General features: G+C 39.4%; 2 protein-coding genes across 2 annotated transcripts; both read right to left on the reverse strand.

Moving 5' to 3' along the window:
- Positions 1 to 1950: 1950 nt before the first annotated feature.
- Positions 1951 to 13719, reverse strand: LOC110066488 (sec1 family domain-containing protein 2-like). The gene is made up of 17 exons (XM_020773719.2): positions 13505 to 13719; positions 11286 to 11513; positions 10112 to 10252; positions 9875 to 9952; positions 9390 to 9521; positions 8655 to 8827; positions 8412 to 8508; positions 7950 to 8077; positions 7543 to 7660; positions 7054 to 7139; positions 6494 to 6596; positions 5953 to 6013; positions 5515 to 5614; positions 4894 to 4954; positions 4590 to 4684; positions 4122 to 4254; positions 1951 to 2594 (listed from the first exon to the last, which is right to left on the reverse strand). Exons 1-17 carry the CDS (start codon positions 13685 to 13687, stop codon positions 2505 to 2507), a joined length of 2007 nt encoding a protein of 668 aa, XP_020629378.2. The 5' UTR covers positions 13688 to 13719; the 3' UTR covers positions 1951 to 2504.
- A 520-nt stretch (positions 13720 to 14239) lies between these two features.
- On the reverse strand, positions 14240 to 16647 carry LOC149118484 (uncharacterized). Its single transcript, XM_089274112.1, has 2 exons — positions 16518 to 16647; positions 14240 to 15479 (listed from the first exon to the last, which is right to left on the reverse strand). Exons 1-2 carry the CDS (start codon positions 16645 to 16647, stop codon positions 14845 to 14847), a joined length of 765 nt encoding a protein of 254 aa, XP_089130238.1. The 3' UTR covers positions 14240 to 14844.
- Positions 16648 to 18345: the final 1698 nt, after the last annotated feature.

Consider the following 18345-nt stretch of genomic DNA (forward strand, 5'->3'; position numbering starts at 1 on the left):
AAATAACATGTAAATCAAGTCTTGAAACAAAATTCCTGAAAATAGACTTGAATAATCTCCCTCAATCCTCAATCCTTACAAAGATGCACCCGACGAAATAAAATGATAGTAATTCGACTTTATTTACGGCTTTAATTTTTGAGGAACTTGATTCTTATCTAAGCTAATAAAATTAAACAGATAAGCAAGTACCATACCAAAGGTTGCGGTAATTGTGCGGCATGTAAGACATGTGTAAAATATGGTTCAATAATGATGCCCTTTTTTCCCAGTTTTAATATTGTACTTATCAATCAATGCCTAGGTGACAAAAGAAAGTCAAATAACCAAAGAATTTACCGGATTTTAGAAAGACATTAGAATATTAATAACACTGATAATACTACTAGCTTGACAGATTCTGACCATGCAACGCTTACCGATTTATCAACCTGAAGTTGAAAAAGTTTCATGGCCATCAATCAATGCCGAGGTGACAAAAGAAAGTCAAATAACCAAAGAAATATAATATCGTATTTTAGAAGAAAAAAAAAAAGCATCGTAGTATTTAAAATACTACTAGCCTGACAAATTCTGACCATACAACGCTTAGCGATTTATCAACCTGAAGTTGAAAAAGTTTCATGGCTGGAACGGTCAGGTTGTAGATTTCTTTTAACAGAGCTCGAGTCCCGGGGGAGGGCGGCACTGCCATATATGGGCTATATAGGTATGTGCCGCTGTGAAGGGTATGGTTTTCAAGCCGTTTACTCTAGGATAGGGTATATAAATCAGAGCGTTTGGGTCTAGAAAAGGTTATAATTTTTCACAAAACTGACTAGTTGGTTGAAGATTTTATCTAGACTAAGGAAACCAGGAATTGCCACTCAAAAATATAAAAAAATCATATCGGCAAGTTTAAATTTACACAAATCAGCCTCAACAGTGTCGATAGATGGGGGGATTTGGGAATTTTACTCTAGTATAGGGTAGCAAAATTCAGCTGAACTAGCTCTGGTATAGGTTAAGGGTTCCAGGGTCCAAGCGGCACATCCCCACCCAGAAATTCCCAAAGTACCCCCCCCCCCCCCCCGGGCTCGGGTCCCGATCGGGTTTCAAAGACAGAGTTAAGACAGTGTTTTCGCGCACGGCGTGCGAAATAAAGCTAGGGTAAAGCAAGGGTTTCAATGAGGGCGCAGAAGAGAATTCTTTTCTGCGCCCTGGGGCCCGTTTCTCGAAGGTCCCGAAAAGTTTTCTCATCCGGAAAGCCGTAGCAAGATCTCAAACCTTTTGACTGCAGAGCAGTTTTATTCATATGTTCTTAATACAGAGGTTCTCTTCATTCAAGAAGTTTTAGGCGTATACACCTCTCTGTCTTTAAATACCGATTAACTATTCGAGAAATGGCTTTTCGGGCCCGAAAAGATTCAGTGCGGGGCTTTCGAGAAACGGGCCCCAGTGGTTTGAATAGAGCTGACGAGCCGAACTGATGCGTGTCCCTCAATTTTATTTTAATTTCGTAGCTTTTAACTTTATGATAAAGGACTCTTCACCTTTGGCAGCGATACACTATTCTTGCACGACTTACACCCGGGGCTTACATTACTGGCGTATAGCGATTACCTAATCTAGTAATGGGCTAACCTTCTCAAACAGTAACTTATAGACGTGTTTGGGTTTTTCAAAAGATCCCAAGAAGTGGTCGTTGACAAGAAAGCTAGAAGACAAATAAACTGAACTCACAAGAATAACAACCAGGGCCGTGAGAGTGACCTTTGGTCACCTTATATTCGTGTGAAAATATGTAAAACGTTGAATAGCAAAATGTTAGAACATTCCCTAAAAAGACTTTAAGAGACATCTACATTTAGGGGTCAGTAAACGATAAAAAGGTGTACGTGTATAAACATTCATGTATTTTTTTTCAGTCAGTACAATGAGAACGAATTCATGGAATAAAAGACTGCGCCACAAGGTTTATTTCATTTATTTCATTTTAAAACTATAAATAAGGCCCTCGAACGCTTTATATTCTACCAATTTTCTTTAAGTTCAAAAGAGCAATAATAAAGTAAAGAAAATTCCTTACTCTTTTTGTTTTAGTCAAAAACTACGTTTCAAAATTGGCAACTGTGAGTCGCTACGGTTACAAAGTCGATGTCCATGCACAAACTTATTCTTGTTTCTACTTTTAAATAATATACGTCGTTTGTAACAATACTATAATTATATTATTCAGTCAACCACTTTTATCAAAACATTTCTTAAAAATCTGGGAGCATTTCTCCTCTTGATATCGACGGTTTACTCTCGCTTTCTCTTTAATCATGGTCTATTAGTTATCAGTCTGTCCTCTGCTCGATCGGTTCACCACTTGCTTGGACAACTTGTCATTGGATACACGATGCGTGACGCCAATTGTACTTCTACTAACTTGCACAAAACCTCGCAGTAAACTTCCTGAAATGTCATGGAGGTGACAGAACTCTGTGGCCTCTTCTCTGTAAAGTTTGCTTTGAAGATCATCAATGAAGGGCTGGGAACAAATTGTCCTGAAGGAAAACTTCTTCAAACAAATCATCACATTTCAGAAGCCGTGTACTACCAATCAAGAGCTGAAACAAAAATTTAAAATATACATAACATTCAATATACAAAACGTTGATGGGGAAGTGATGAAGAGTAATGGCATCTTCCCAACCAGCACATCCATGATGAACACACAGATTCAGTTACGGAAAATTTAAAGTTGGTTTATATTATACACCTGGATAAAAACAGTAGTATTCGCGGTAAATAAGTTGAATGGATTTGTCTCTGAGCATACTGAAATGTTACCGCGAAAGAAAACCCAATTTTCAAGTTATGTTCTAAAGTAAAGCTGACTTTAAACAGCTTTCTAGGCTGGGCACACGTTCTGTAGATGCACGCTATAAACTAGCTTTGTAGAGACCGCCAATTCTCAGCTGATGTATTCAGGTTAATACTTTCAGGTCACAAGCTGACTTTATTCGGCTATCCTTCAACAGGTCACTTACGAGTTACCTTGTGCCTCTTTTTCGAAACGAGTCCTTGTGCAAAACCTTTCATATGAAAATGAATTTGATGTGCGTGAAAAAGAACCTGTAGGTGGGACGCATTTTCATATGAGTGGACTCGTTTTGACACAGGCAAAAGTCAACTCAAAAATGGCCTATTGTACCCTAGATGGCGAAATCATGCATTTCGTCAGCATAAATAGAGTGCTCTTATCCTTGTAATTCGATTTACATGTGCGATTTACGTCGAAGTTGAAGAGCGCAGAATAAACGTGTGAAGCCTAAGTTCTACGAGTGTCGTTATTTCCATTTGACGCAGATCTGTTCGATATCTTGGAACCCGTGAAAAGTTCATCAGTTTCCCGCAGCCTAGCAGGTTGCTCCAAGCTAAACTCCCCAGTCGAGTCAAGCGAAACAAGTTTCCAGGCCTCTCAGCGCCCGTTTCCCCATTTAGAGTTCAGAGCGACCGGTCGGGCAAAACCCCGTTGTCTGACACCATGACTTAAATGTCGTTCAAGATCCTTAAATTCGAACTGAGCGTAAAGTTGACGCAAAGCTGGTGTAAGGTTGGCACATAAGAGTAGTAATTTATATTAACGACTATAAAGTTTTATTTCAGTGTCTTTAAAGCAGCTATGAAACAGATAACGCATCTTGAAAAGTTTAACCTAAATTTTTCAAGTTCGTCGTTTGTAATCCGCCGCGTTTATCTTCTCCTTGTTCCTTTATGAGTTATTATTATCTCTTTGGTGTTTTTCTATCTTAGTAACTACTTTTTTCAGGTTTCCTTAATTTAACTCATGTAATTTGGTGCGTCGCAAAAATAACTAGAAAAAACCCTCACTGAGCTCCTTTAAGAAAGCTGTAAACGTGAGCCTGTGAGCCTGTACCTAATGTAATGTTTTCAAGTTGTAGAGTTCATTACGCTAACGATTAGAGCGGCCCTGTACCTCCTACAAGGACAACTAATTACTACCTACAGATCATGGAAATAAGACGCACTCGATCTCAACTTGAGCGGATATGCAAGTTTGAAATCCAAATAGTTGCCTTTCCCTTTCCAAACTGCCTGTTTTCAGTTGCTATAGTGACATGGTCACTGACCTGTGTGTTAGGATGGTATGCAGCAAGCGCTTCCCTTATTTGGTGGACCTCAGAACACGTGATTCCTCCAACAATGTAAAGCACCAATAATGGATGGTCGTTAGGACGAGGCTTGCTCACATTCATAAATAAACTGAATCAAAGAATAAAACACAGTGATCAATTCACGACATTTATAACACGTTTCCACTACTTGCGATTAGTACACGGCTCTAATATATGACCGCAGCTATAACCAGATATGGCTTGTATTTGCGTAAACATTTGAGAAGAACTACAATAACAATTAATTCCTTATAAACAAGATGTCCAATGCCAAGCCAGAGTGGAAAACATAACCTATTTCAGACAAAATGATTAAAATCTTTACCCCTTTTCAGACCAAAACAGCTAAAAGACCTGACCCTATATAGCCAATCTAAGGGAGTAGCCCCCGCCTGGAGCTTTCCCACTTTGGCTAGTGTTTACCTAAATCCCGTTTTGATGAAATCCTTCAGTCCGTGTGACTTGAACTCAATGTCTGGAAGCTCAGGTGATTCAGGGCTAAATATGCCATCTATGATCTGAAAAAGATAGGACTGATGAAAACAAATTTTAAGTACGCAATTAAATCATTGATAGCTTAACTAACATGAAAACTCTTTTTTACCTACATGTGGGTAAAAACGAGTGGTCTTTTAACCTGTTTACCAAGTGGTCTTGAAAACAAAAGCCTGTTTGACGAGTGGTGCAAAAACACAAACCTGTTTGACGAGTGGTGTAGAATACAAACCTGTTTGACGAGTGGTTGATACTGAGCTGGTTTTAATGCAGTCCCCGTCTGAAATACATGTCTGTTGACAAGAAAGAAGAAAATAACACTTAAGTATGACAAAGTCATTTGTGAGGAAACAAAGTGTAGAGGTTTTCATTCAGGAGTTTTCTTTTTAGTTGAGAATGAAGTCCTTGCAAATACCACTTGTCTCATTTGTCTCAATGAACCATGCGGGATGGTTTAAAAATGCTCATGTGGTCAGTGAAAAACAATTTTCACTGACCACATACCACAGTCGTTATCAACAACACTCACTTATGCCATCAACACACACTTACTTCACTATTTTAGACATTTAATGTATATTCTAGACTTTTATTTTTTAGAGGACCCCCCTGAAAACTACCTCTAGGTGATTGGAGGCCCCCCCCTTAAAATATTCGTTTATTATGTTTTATTTTTTTTTATTATTTATCAAAACATGCAATATTCCTAAATAAAACTGAATTCCAACATTTTGACAAAAAATTTACAACTTCCTGACCATGTATTAAACTCAGGCTTTGAAAAACTTTTTCCAAATGTTTTCCAGACCGGTGAAACATCTCTTGAAACCTTGCCTGCTTCCGCTAAATGTACCTGAACATTTGAAGTTCCTCCCTTGCCAAGCTAACTCCGCGCACTTTCTCAAACGCTTCAGAAATTCTGGTTCTTACAGTCTTCTCCGAAAGCTCCGATCCTAAGATACAGAAATAAAGATAATAATCAACTCTCAATGTCACACTTAAGCCGGGCATGTCCCTGAAAGGGCTGCAATATCATTCTCAGTGGCTGGCTATGGTTATGGGCAGATAGGTACAAGTTGGCATTCAAATGCAGCTGTCTATATTTGGAGACTTGCCACAACTGCCGGCAATACCTACCATCCTATCTAGAGAGGGTAGCAATAGTCCAGGTCAATTCATGTCACAGATGCTGGGATAAGCTCCAGTGATGTGGGCCTCTTTGAGCAGAGAGCACACTCTACTTTGTGCTTACTGTGGTCTACTGTGTTCATATGATAAGGTTGTCACTGACCTATAAATGTGTCACTGCTGCATTTGAGTTCTCCGCTGAGTATGCTGTTCACCAAGATGTTCTGAGAGACACAAAATAAGAATAGCGGTACAAATGGTGAAGATTTACAACCCACTAGGGTTTGTGGATAAGGCCGGCCATTGTGCACCTTAGTCTGACTGAAAAGGGCTATGTTAGCATTAGCGGTAATACACTGTACCATCTTGTAGCACCGATTGAAACCTTGGCTTGATTTCCACCGCTTACTCGAGTCTAGTCTATGTTCCACCCCAAGAAGAGTTTGAGAGAGGAGCGCTGGCTCCCTACCCGAACAGCAGCTGGTAATCAAGCCTAAGAGAAACCTTCTACATTTTTAAACACTGCGCAACTTTCTGGAACAATCTAGTTCCCAAAGGTGGCTCTCTGGAAAAGCCATACGACAACGTTAAACGAGCATCTTCAACACCTTAAACTCATGGCCAACAGCCTTAACAACACACACCTCCACCCAGCAGCGCCCAAAGCTCTACCTTTTTAAAATTGGCAAGACTTACAAACTTACTTTGATCTGCTCCTCTTCCATAGGTGAATCATAACATTCTTGTCCACCCGTCAATGAGTAAAGGAATACCAGGATTTGGAGAATATCCTCTACAGTCGCAAATCTACAAAGAAATAATACAAAAATGCACCACCCATATATTTGATTACAGCTAACACTTCAACTAAATTAAACAGTATGACAGCCAGTGCCTAAATGTACAAACAATGTACGTTTTGTAAACGTTATGCTATCTAGCAAGATCAGTACGGTCACTACCCCTGAGTGGTGTTTGGCTTGAGCTTTGAGAGACCTCAAACATTCACCGGCAGGGAAACCTTCTTGGATCTCTTCAGAATGGTGTGGCTAGTGAGCTCTCAGGCAGGTTGCTGTGCTATGTGACAGACAGGAGTGCTTTCAGACAAGGCCCCAGTTTCCATGAAAGTTATCCAAGCATAAACTAAGGAGATAAAGTGACGCCTGAGAGAGAAGGGTGGAAGAAACGAATGGAGCGTTGCAGTTAGAGACATATAGAAGCTAGTTGAATAAGTAGGTCAACAAATGACAGGTAAGAAACACACCTCTGTTCTTTATCAGACTGTAGGGCTGTTATCAGCTCTGATAAAACACTCTGTACACCATGCTCTCCAATATGAAGAATTAAACCCTGAAAATTATAAGATGATAAAACAAATTCACTAACCTCAGTAAAGTAACTGCACTATAGAAAACTTACTAGCAATTCAAGGTTAGTTATTAGTTTGGGTTTGAACATAATTGAGAACTATGATAGCATAGCCCAGTTTAAGTTCAATTTGGCTCGTTGTTAGTGAAAGGAGTCCACGTCCTTCCCACAGAGGAGCAGAGATTGGACTCAAGAGAGCAGCAAAACTTGAGCCTGCCTAGGCAAAGGTACCAACAGAGATTCCCTTTCTGCTCGGAGAGAGACAGAAAGAGAAGGGAATCTCCCCAGTCTGTCTCACAGGGTAAGGCAAAGGTTATCATTTGTCTAGCAACAAAATCCAGGCCCTTACATGAAGTGAATAATGAAATTCTGCTAAAATACTCACTTTCTCTACAGCCTGTAAGTGCTCCACCTGTGATGTCTGTTCATTTTTTAACGCTGTTATTGCTGCTCTGACCAACTGTAGCAGTGCACCGTGTCTTTGAAGAGACTTTGGTTGACCCCTAACAGAGAAAGAAAATCACTCAAAATGTACAGCGAGAGGCTGAACCCAGAACACATAATAAATTAGTTTCCATACAATAACTATTACAAAGATATTCTTAACAATTAATAGACAGTGCAATGCAACATCTCTAACACATCTCACTCATCCACTAAACTCTCATATTGTGTCTGGACTGCCTGGACTGCATGGAAATTATGGTCTCCTATATATGTGGACATTTAGAAGTAGAGGGCTAGAAATCTGAAAACAAGGAAATATTTATTTGACTTGCAGTTTTGGCATACCTGAAATGTTCTGTCATAGTTTTGAGCTGTTCTGTTGTAATTTTACTGTGCACAGATTTGCTCTTTTGTACAAGTGATTCCTTTGCCAAAGCTTCTTGCAGCTGCCTTGAGAGGTCCACCAGACTTTCCTTGACAATGGAAAACATGAAATAATGTTCAATGTACTTTAATAGCCACCAGGAAAAACTATGATTTTTGAAAATACACACAGATTGTAGAAGTAGCCATGGATTGTACACACTGGTCACTGTTTTGAATGTGGTTACAGTAAGAACAAACTTGTCACATACCAATATAAAGAAGTTCTTCAATTTGTAACAAGTGAGCTATGCATGATCTATAGTCAATTTAAAATCTATTATGTTGATGTTGGATTAAACATTATTTTTGCTCTAGCTATTCAACTCTGTTCAGTACATGTGTGGCCAATAAAACAAAAAGTTATCTTTGTGTACCAGTCACCTTTTGTCTTTTAGTAATCAGAGAGCAGAGGAGAGCCTGTGTAGGAGGGTCTCTAGGATGTGCCAGGCAGCCAGGAGCTACAGTGTGTGGAGTTGAACTGGAAAACAGAAGAGACAAAGAATGTAAGCTCTCTATATGTGGAGTTTTCCTTAAGAGCAGACCTCCCAAGTCTCTTTGCCCCAATGGGGAATTCCCTGATCTTTCAAGAACAACATCCCCTGGTACTAGGGAAGACAGCCATACCTGCCATGAGAGCAGAGTGGAGACATGTCTATAGCCACATCATTGGTATGTTGTGGTAACCTTGGTAAGAGCTGAATGATCCTGTCAGCAAGTGTGTCAAATGTGTGTCCCGAGGGCCCAACCAGGTCAAGTGTTCTGTCAATCAGAATCAGAGATCCTCGACTGCTAGAGCTCTGAGGTAATACATGAAATAAAGAAAACAAAGGTGTTAATTAACAACAGACTTCATTTCATGTGGTTTGAGGAAGCACAGTGGTCTACTGGGAGTGGGACAGACTCTTGATAAAGAGATGAAAGCTCAACCCTTTGTGGGGTCACTGTGTCACCCATCTATTTGACAATGCTTCTGTCCACTCAGGTGTATAAATCTAATAAATTTAAAAGCAACCGAACAAAATATTGGGGGAACCTATTAGGAGCATATACTGTAGAAACCAGAGTGGATGCCAGTGAGACCTCAGGCCTCTCTAAATTAGTAAATTGAACTTTTGTTTTTAGGTCAGAATGATTTCAAACTAGTTTAATTTTTGTCAAAGAGGAAGGAGTCTGTCACCAATGACCTCTAAGACCAGCAAACAGGAGGAAATTTACAATGATTGCTTGCATGGACTACAAAGGTGGTCTACAAAGTCAGAGATCAGGTGTTTGTGGCTAGATGAGTACAAAATAAAAAAATCCGGGAGGGTTGACATGTTTATAGATCTGAGAGAAACATTTATTTGTAGTTTGATTTACCTTTCTTCTTGTTCTTGCTGCTGGTAAGTTTGCTAACTCTGTAGCGACAACTTTGCTGAGGTAACCGATGCCATAACAATCCTCACTGACTTCCAACAGTTCAAATAAACTGTTCATACCAAATGCAAACATCTGCAACATCATTTAATGATACCATGTCAGAGACAAAAATTATATATAATTATGTGAGTGACTTTTATTAGTTGCGGGAGACAATGCCACATGAATCAAACATAGGTACTGTAGTCAATTCAGGGTTTACTTGATAGCACTGTGACATGTTGACTGTAATTTTTCTGTGTTGTGACTGTGTTGTGACTGTGTTGCTTGTTCAAATTGGTAGTATCCATATATCAAACAAACATTTGTTTCAGATCATGGCATTGGATGACTAGGAGACAGAGAGAAAGAAAAATCAAGCTTATCATGAAAAACTTCAAACTGACAAAAATTAAGCCACAACATAGACCAACACAACGTTGTACCTTGATTTTAAGTTGTAAATTATGAGGAAGTGAAGACATCTCAAAATCGTCAAGGAAGTTGAATATTCTTTTGTCACCCTATTAAAAAAAACAAAAAAAAAACAGCTAAATTAAAATCAGGACATTTGTTAAATAATAATACAAAAAAATCAGAAAATGCTTCATGTTAGTTTACTTTTCTTCAGTCACATTTTCAACAACTAATCTAACACGACACTAGTATTCTAAAGATCATACCATACTCCTGAGGAATTTTTGCAACCTAGGAACATCTGATGGTAGAAGAGGAAAGAGTGTTGAAAAAACTGGAGTGATGAAAAGTCCTGGACAAACCACAGCAGGGAACAAAGGCAGGTAATGAACATCCACAGTCGCATACTGTTTGCAAAAATGAATCATTTAACAAAGCATTTAAGCTCTTACGTACAGACATTCATAGACAGTGTTTGGAAAATCAAATATCTTCAGAAATTGTATTCACAATCTCTTAAGTTACTCCCATGACTTTCCCTAGTTAGCTGTCACTGAAGTTGAACACCACAATTTCGAACTCTCAGGGAAAACGAAAAATCGTTTGAAATAGGAGAATCTTTGTTTACAATATTTGCCTCGTTACCGTAAGCAATACAGTTTCTGATGGAGCTACAAAGAGATTAATACTGAATATTGGAAGGGCACAGCACAATTAACTGTCCCAAGGAATTTGAGGGCAATGCATTGAATACTTTTTGTGCGATGTGGGTTTAAAAGCTCAACATTTTACAAAGAATGTATGAGCTCATTAGCGCTTTTGCCACACAGAAATTTTGATGTTTTTGAAAGCCAATTTCTCCTTGAATATTACACCCAAAGAGCCAAAAATTTCACCACTTACTAAGTTTCACAAGCTCTTTAAGTTTTTCTAGTAAAATCATGTCTACCATGATGCCTTCTATGTGCAAAGTTGTATGTTAATGAGGAAAAATGTAAACAATGACGTCAGCAAAGATTCGCCTATAGTGCAAGTTCAAAATAGCTGAAAGTAGATGACTGAAGGGGGAATCCAAGGGAAATAGTTTTGAGTTTGAAACAACAGGGAATTCTAAATAACTGCGTTTGAATTAGTGGGTCCCAACTGTACATAGATAGAACAGTCCAACTGAGGAAACCTCTGAGGAAAATGAGTGAAGAAGGTCAGTGAGGAAAGCCTAAGAAATATGTAGCAGAGGTCAAATGCCTGATAAGAAAAGCAGTGAGATAGGGTCACAGTGAAATACTAACTAAAGCCCCGGGGATCAGAATGGGTGGAGATGGATTAGCCATAGATACACTACAATCCAAGGGAGCAAAGGGTATTGATTATTCAGTTTTGTGTCCTAAAACAGCATCATGGCATAATTTTGAAAGTAAAAATAATATGATTTACACTCACCATGTTTCCCATCCACTCTCTAAGTTTCTGTGATATTTCCCCAAATGGTGAAACTTCTCCTATGTCTGAGTGTCTTGCAAAACTGTGGACAGATTCTGGCACAGTACAGAGAACTGTACAGTGTTGAAAATCACTTGATTCTACAATGGTGCGAATTAAGTCCAGAGTTTCACTTTGAAGGAGTGTGCCAACAATAAAGACAGCCTTTGTTTCTGATTCGTTTCCTCCCTGGGAATAAGAAGATAGTTATTCACACCATTCTGTATGTATATTACGCATATTGGCCTTTTATGAAAGACAGATCTTTCAGATCGATGTGTACTACTTCGGCATCCACAGTTGAGTTTTGATTGATACCTTTGATCAACACTTGATCACCACTCGATCGACATCTCAATGGACATCTCGATCAACACTTGATCGACATCTCCATTGCTACTCAGTCAACACTCAATTGACATTGATCTTGGTCGAAGGTCGGTCGAGAGTCAACTAATTTTCCCAGACATGCCATCAAGTGTTGATTGACACATGTGAGTGGGCTGACACTCTGCCAACTATCAAACAACTGTCGATCGAGTGTCGATCAAGGGCCAACCAAGATGTTGATCAAATGTCAATCTAGTGTAGACCAAGTATCAATCAAGATGTCAATCAAGGGTCAAGTGTCAAGAATTCGGTGGAGTGTCGATCAAGGGTATTGATCAACACTTGACCGCAGATTCCTTTAGTACACATGATCCAATCTCTTTAGGTTACAGGTAGATAACCACCGTTATGGAACCACTGTTATCGAATGGGTGTACTACCAACTTATGTAATCTCTTTAGCTATGTGCCACTAGATGGTAAATTTTACTTTGTTAGAAAGCAGACATTTTGCATCTTTGTTATTTTTTTTCCTTGTACAAGAATTTCTTACACTCCCTAATTACCTGAAACAAGTTACCCAACCTCTATTTGCTCTGGTGGTCTTTGTTGGCTCACATGTTTTCATTTTAGTCTGAATTAGAAGGAAAATATTTTTCATTTGGACAAACTTGGTGAGGAAGAATGAAAAGGTACCGTCCAGGTCTGTGATGAGGTTCCCAGATATTGAAATAAATATCAGGAGAAATGCTATAAATTATCCTGGGGTGGGATATATGCACATGAACTGTACCCTGACATAGACCCCTTCATGCTTTAAGGGGCATTATGGGTAATCAGGGCAAGACTGTAAAGACACAAAGCGGCAAAAGATACGTTTTTCTTCATATTTCCATTCTGAGTTTCATTTTCAAGGGGAAACTTTTACTGTAAATAGAGAAACCCCTTTTCTATGGTTACTAGCATGTTTGATTTGATTGAGCTAGGCGTTAGCCTACTTATCAGAGTATCGGAGATGTTATTTTTGTGGCTTCAGCGGCTAAGACTTGATCAAATTACTCAGTTTTAATCGTAAAAAATTCCTGCCCCCACAACAGTCACTCCAACAGCTCAAAAACACTGGTAAACCTAGAAAAGGGGTTTCTCCATCTACAGTATATGTTTTATCTCCAACTGTAAAATCAGAACGTAAATATAAAGAAAATGTATGTTTTACACCTTTGCTTCTTTGTAAATTTGCCCTGATTACCCATAATGCCCCTTAAAACGTGAAGAGGTCTATTGATGGATATTGCAGTAATCGACTAATATATTAAAGCACAAAGTTGTCAACTGTGCTAAGAGCCTATTATTGGGTGCAACTCGTTTGGTAAGATCCGAATTAGAATCCATGATCCAGGGGCATTTGGATCATGGTGTATCAAAAAAAAACTAATAAATCGTTGTCCAGAGTGGATTCATCAGTTTCTTTGCATAGATGCACCATGATCCGAGAGACCATGATCCGGATCATCCCAAGGTGACGCTCCCAAAAACAACGAAAATACTCACAAATATAAAGAATGAAAGGCAAAAATACGTGAAATATTAGCTGATCTGTTTGAAAACCTTCTGAGAAATTGCATGTACCCAGTTTTATAAGACTGATCATCGACGCGTACTTCTGCTTTTCCTATGAAATGCTTGCTTTATTCTTGACAATTTCATTTAAAGATTAAAAGTTCCTTGCTAATGATCTTATATAAATCACATTAATTAGCTCTAATTAAAGCTTAACTCGCTTCATCAATAACACCTAAACAAACTCCTCTATCTCTCTGTTTAGTTCGCGTTAGTAAATTATTGACTCACTCTTTGGGACGCAATGTCGTAGACATTAAGAGCTCCTGCATCAATCAAATCTTGAAGACTACCACACCAATGCATCCATTCAGCCGTTCTACTGTCAAGATAGACCAAGGCATTGTTGACAACCGTCAAAAGTTTCTGCCAGATTGCAGTGATTCCACGTTCTAGAATGCCTTTGGCCGCCATGTTTACATCATTTGTTACCCAGTCCCTCCCGTGGCACCAAACCACAGAATATTCGTTCTCAGTCTTCCTCGGTCTTTACCTGCATCGCGCCGTTGTTAGCCGCCGCAGAAGTTTTTGTACTGTATACGTTTACAATACCGTTTTCTTCCCATAAAGAAACCGTATTTTATGTTAATAATTTCAAGAAGGAGATGGTATGAGGAAAGGTCCCATTATCTACCAAAAATTATTTTCGCAAGTATAACTATTTTTCTGAGCGATTGTTTTTTAGCTTCCAACTAGCGTACGAAGCTTGGCGGTTTGAGCAATTGTTTAAGCAATTTGGGCGCGAGCGCACAAAGCGGCGAAGCCGCGAAAACGAGCAAACGAGTGTCTTAGTTGTCTCTCTCCCAGGCTCCCTTTCTTAGCGCACTCAAATTGCTTAAAAACCGCCAAGCTACGCAGGCTAGCTTACAACAGTTAGCTGAAGGTTGTCAAGAGGAAGATTGGAGGACAATTACAACGCCCCCTGAGTGTTAAGTCAGAATTTTTTCTTCATTTTTCAGAAATTGAATGATTAGCACTTCAGGCAATTCACTAACAAGAAAATGGGAGCTTATTTTCTTCTACCAACTATGCAACCTCGTTCCCAGGGTCTCTCATCTTGAGAGACCTAGGGAAAGAGGTTGCCAACTATGAAAGGAGTGCGAGCACTTGTTTTTTGCTCTTCCAACTCATCATACATTACTTGGGAAAGGGCTCTATCCCCCTTTGTGTCGTTACACTGACTACGTGACTATCGTGGATGTTTTAGTTATTAGTCATAGTATTTTCTGATTCTGCTATAGGTATAGCTGATATAGACTGATTGGTATGTAAGTAGCTTGTTGCCTCAGAGTGAAGAACTGTATTGTATTTGTTTTCCAATCTTTCCCGCGCGCGGTACATTTTGACAACACTTCCGCCCTGTACAAAGAACGATACTACTATGAAAACAAATCGTTTATTAACACAACAAACTAGACTTATAAAAGTCACATTTTCAAGAACGTCAGTTAAGAAATAAACAAAATCGCCCCCCAAAAAACGCAAATTCGAACACTTAGTTCAATTAAATACAGTCTCGAAAAGCAATGAATGTTCCGCACAGGTTTTTAAAAACGTCAGTTTAAATGTCATTACACAATAATTTGTTGCTCCGATGTGACTTCAGTGTTTCTCACTGCAGATCTCCATGTTTCGCACTGTGATCTGTTCACTCGACGGCCTGCATTATCTTTCTGGATGTAGACAACATCTACGGAATTATCAAACCTGATCGCCTTGCCTTTCTTGGAATAAACTGAAGGAACTTTAGCAACAGTGTTCTCCAACTCGTTTTCAATGTGAAACAGATCTCCGTTTTTGAATCCGTACACCTTGTGCCATTTCTGATTGATTCTTTTCAACTCTTCAGGGTTAATTCTCGCCGGTCGTTTGGTGAGCCTTTCTTTCCTTTTCTCGCGATTTTTCTCGCGCCTTCTCTTCCATAATTCACAATCGCCCCGTGTATCGTTATCTGATTTGCTACACCACAGAGGTCTCGTGTTGAAATTAACTTGCGTAACCCGACGTTGAGCAGCTGACTGGTTTCTTCTTTGCGTGATTCTTTGGACATAAAGAGGTGTCATATAAGATGATGACAGTTCTTCGCGGGTTCCAGTCTTCCTTGTAAACCTCATCTTTGGCCACAGAGAACTTTTTGTACTCACTACTATCAGTGACAATGCCAATAGACTTCCACATATGGTAAATAACGAAGGCAACAGAAGATCTGAAACAAAGCCCAAGAAGACGCCTATCAGGCATTTCATAGTAAGAGTATAGCTATAACAAATAATTTTTAAGGAACCCCAGTGCTTAAAGTAGAGCCAGAAGCGCTAAACCTGACACAAATTGAATACTGAGACGAAACTGAGAGGAATAACGAATTCCCAACGTTTTTTTTTTTCCTATTACCAAAGTTAGTTTCTACCCAATGAAGAACAGTTGTTAAAGTTTTTATCTGGCGACGTGGAAGAAAAGACTGGATAGGAGGGAAAGAACAATGGACATTAACATTGGATACTTGCAAAATCACCTAGTGTCACGAGTGCAAGATTAAATAAACAAAATTTTAATACAAAAAATAAATTGGAAAAGTTCAAATTAAATGGAATAAAATTCAACACATGTGGTCAGAGATGGTGGCCTTAAACTTTGCGGAGGAGTCTATTCAACGAGTAATCAGATGGAAGACTGTTCCAGGAGTCAACGATACCGTTCTTGGCCAGAAACTATACTTATAGGTGTCACAGAATGTCTGGAGCGGGAAGAACTCAGTTCAATAAATGAGATGATCTAGGTTTCAGAGAAGACTGGTGTTGTGCATAACTTCCAAGCTAGATATCGATTAATAGCGGCCTGGTTATTAAGGCCATTATACAGAAATGTGTCTAGCTACCTGTTTCGTTTTCTCCAGTGTTGGCTAATTTAGTTGCTTCAGAGCCGGCGTTAGTAACAGCCTTATTTTCTCGTATAAGTTCTTGTTAATTACAGAGCGCGCTGCTCTTCTTTATCGACTGAACGAGCCAGTTGCTCGACTGTGTGAATAAGTTGTATTTCACATGAAACGATGATGAAAATTAACTAGGCTTCTGTAAAGGACGTTCACGTGAAACGGAAATAAAACTGAACTGGACGATTAAGGAAAAACAGGGAGATGTAGGTAAAAAGGGAGGAGCCTTTAAAGGCCAGCGAGGTAGACTACTAACTTGAACAAGTATCCCTCTTTCCTTCCACAGTACAGCCATATTTTACTTCGCTTACTTACCATTACGTATTTCCAAGCGGGTAAAATACCAGGTGTTGCTCTCCAGAAGGTTTCTGGACTTGGTGACCCACTGACCAGTGGGATTTGCTGACGCTAACAAAAGGAAGATCACAATAATTGTGCCCTTCATTGGACTTGACCTGGTATGAAAAGGAAGCGAAAAATCAAACAAATATTGCAGCTTGAAAATTAGGCGCAAAGGTAAAATTATAAACCTGAAATTCTCTTTCTTACCTCCAGCAACAGCAGTTACTCGTGATTATACAAGATTGTTGAAAGTGAAAATGTAAACTTTTTAAATCCGTTTAATGTACACTAATAAGAATTTTTCGCCGACAAGAGCACAACACGTCCTCTCTTTTCAAAAGCAATCTTTCGACTGATCGATTGACGCAGTTATTTTCCTTTTGTGACGCCTGCTCTCTTTATGACATACTTCAACTTCGCGCGCAGTAATAATTTGCTCGCGCTCTGACAAATTAGTTACCACTCAGAAAAGTCGCAAAACTCCAAAATAATTATGAGGCAAAAAAAATTCAAATCTAGTTCATTCTAAGTTATGACTATAGTAAATGGGAAGTAGTCGTGATCTAGAGACGATTTCCCTTATCTCTCCACACTTCATTTCAAACCGCGCGCTTTAAAATACTGAAATTGAACGGCTGCTCGCGCATGCGTCCGCAAACATCTTAGGGCGAGGTTTGTGAAGCTAACACAGAACACACCGCAAAAAAAGGGACGGAAATGCCTTCGCGAACAGAAACAGATCCATTCTTAATAACAGAAGTTAAGAATGAAGCTTACGGCCAATCATAAAATTGATCTTTTGCCGTCTCTTCGGTTTTTAGCCGTTTGTACACTTTGGAGATAAAATTTGCATTTTCTGTGAATAAATCTTTTTTCCGCTTTTGTCGGATTGTTTTAGGATTAGAAGAAAAGACGACAAAACCTGAGGTTGCTTTATCATTTTTGCCACATGTCGGTTGCCGTAAACTTCATTCTTAAGGCTGGTCTCCATATAATCTAGCGTTTAATTCCCTACGCCTACCAGTTTCCATGGACCCTTGGCATATCTGGCGCCTAAATTTGAATAACGGTACTTTATGTACCTTAACCTCGTACACGTGTTTCCAGACACAGGACCTTTCACATGAATGCGTGGCTAAGTATGTATAATAAGTGATAATAAGTATAATCGATAAAAGTGCACTGACTTGCATATTTTAGCAAGACGTTTCGGCTAACTCTTAAACCTTCATCAGTTGAAAAACCGCTTGAATAATTGATAATAAGTATTGTTATTCAAATTTAGTTGCCATTTATGCAAAAGGTTGTTAGCCTGCGTAGCTGGCGGTATTGTAGGCGCGCCGAATAAAGTTTTGGCGGCGGAGCCGCTAAAAGCGAGCGGTGCTCGCTTTGCCACTCGCGATTAGCGGCTCAGCCGCCAAAACTTTATTCTGCGCGCCTACAATACCGCCACAAAACTTTATTCCGCACGCCTACAATACCGCCAGCTACACAGGCTACGGCTTGATTGATCACAAAATAAAAGAAATGCCCGACAGGAGCTGCATTCTGGTATATATTTGATCGTAACCATTTTGGTATGGAATATGAAGGGGTCACATCCTGAGGCAAGATCGCAGTAATGATTGTAACACTGCAATAAGCTGGGCCCCAGAGGGGAAAAGGCCCAAGACAACATGGCGACGAACAGCTGAAAAGGTACGTAAATAGGCAAGGTGGAGATCATGGGGGAAAATGAAGATGATTGCAGCAAACAGAGAACACTGGAAGACCTCTGTAAAGGCCATATGTGCCAAGAGGT

Source organism: Orbicella faveolata, unplaced genomic scaffold, assembly GCF_042242905.1.
Source record: "Orbicella faveolata isolate gen_17 unplaced genomic scaffold, um_ofav_v1 contig_1, whole genome shotgun sequence".
Lineage (NCBI taxonomy): Eukaryota > Metazoa > Cnidaria > Anthozoa > Scleractinia > Merulinidae > Orbicella > Orbicella faveolata.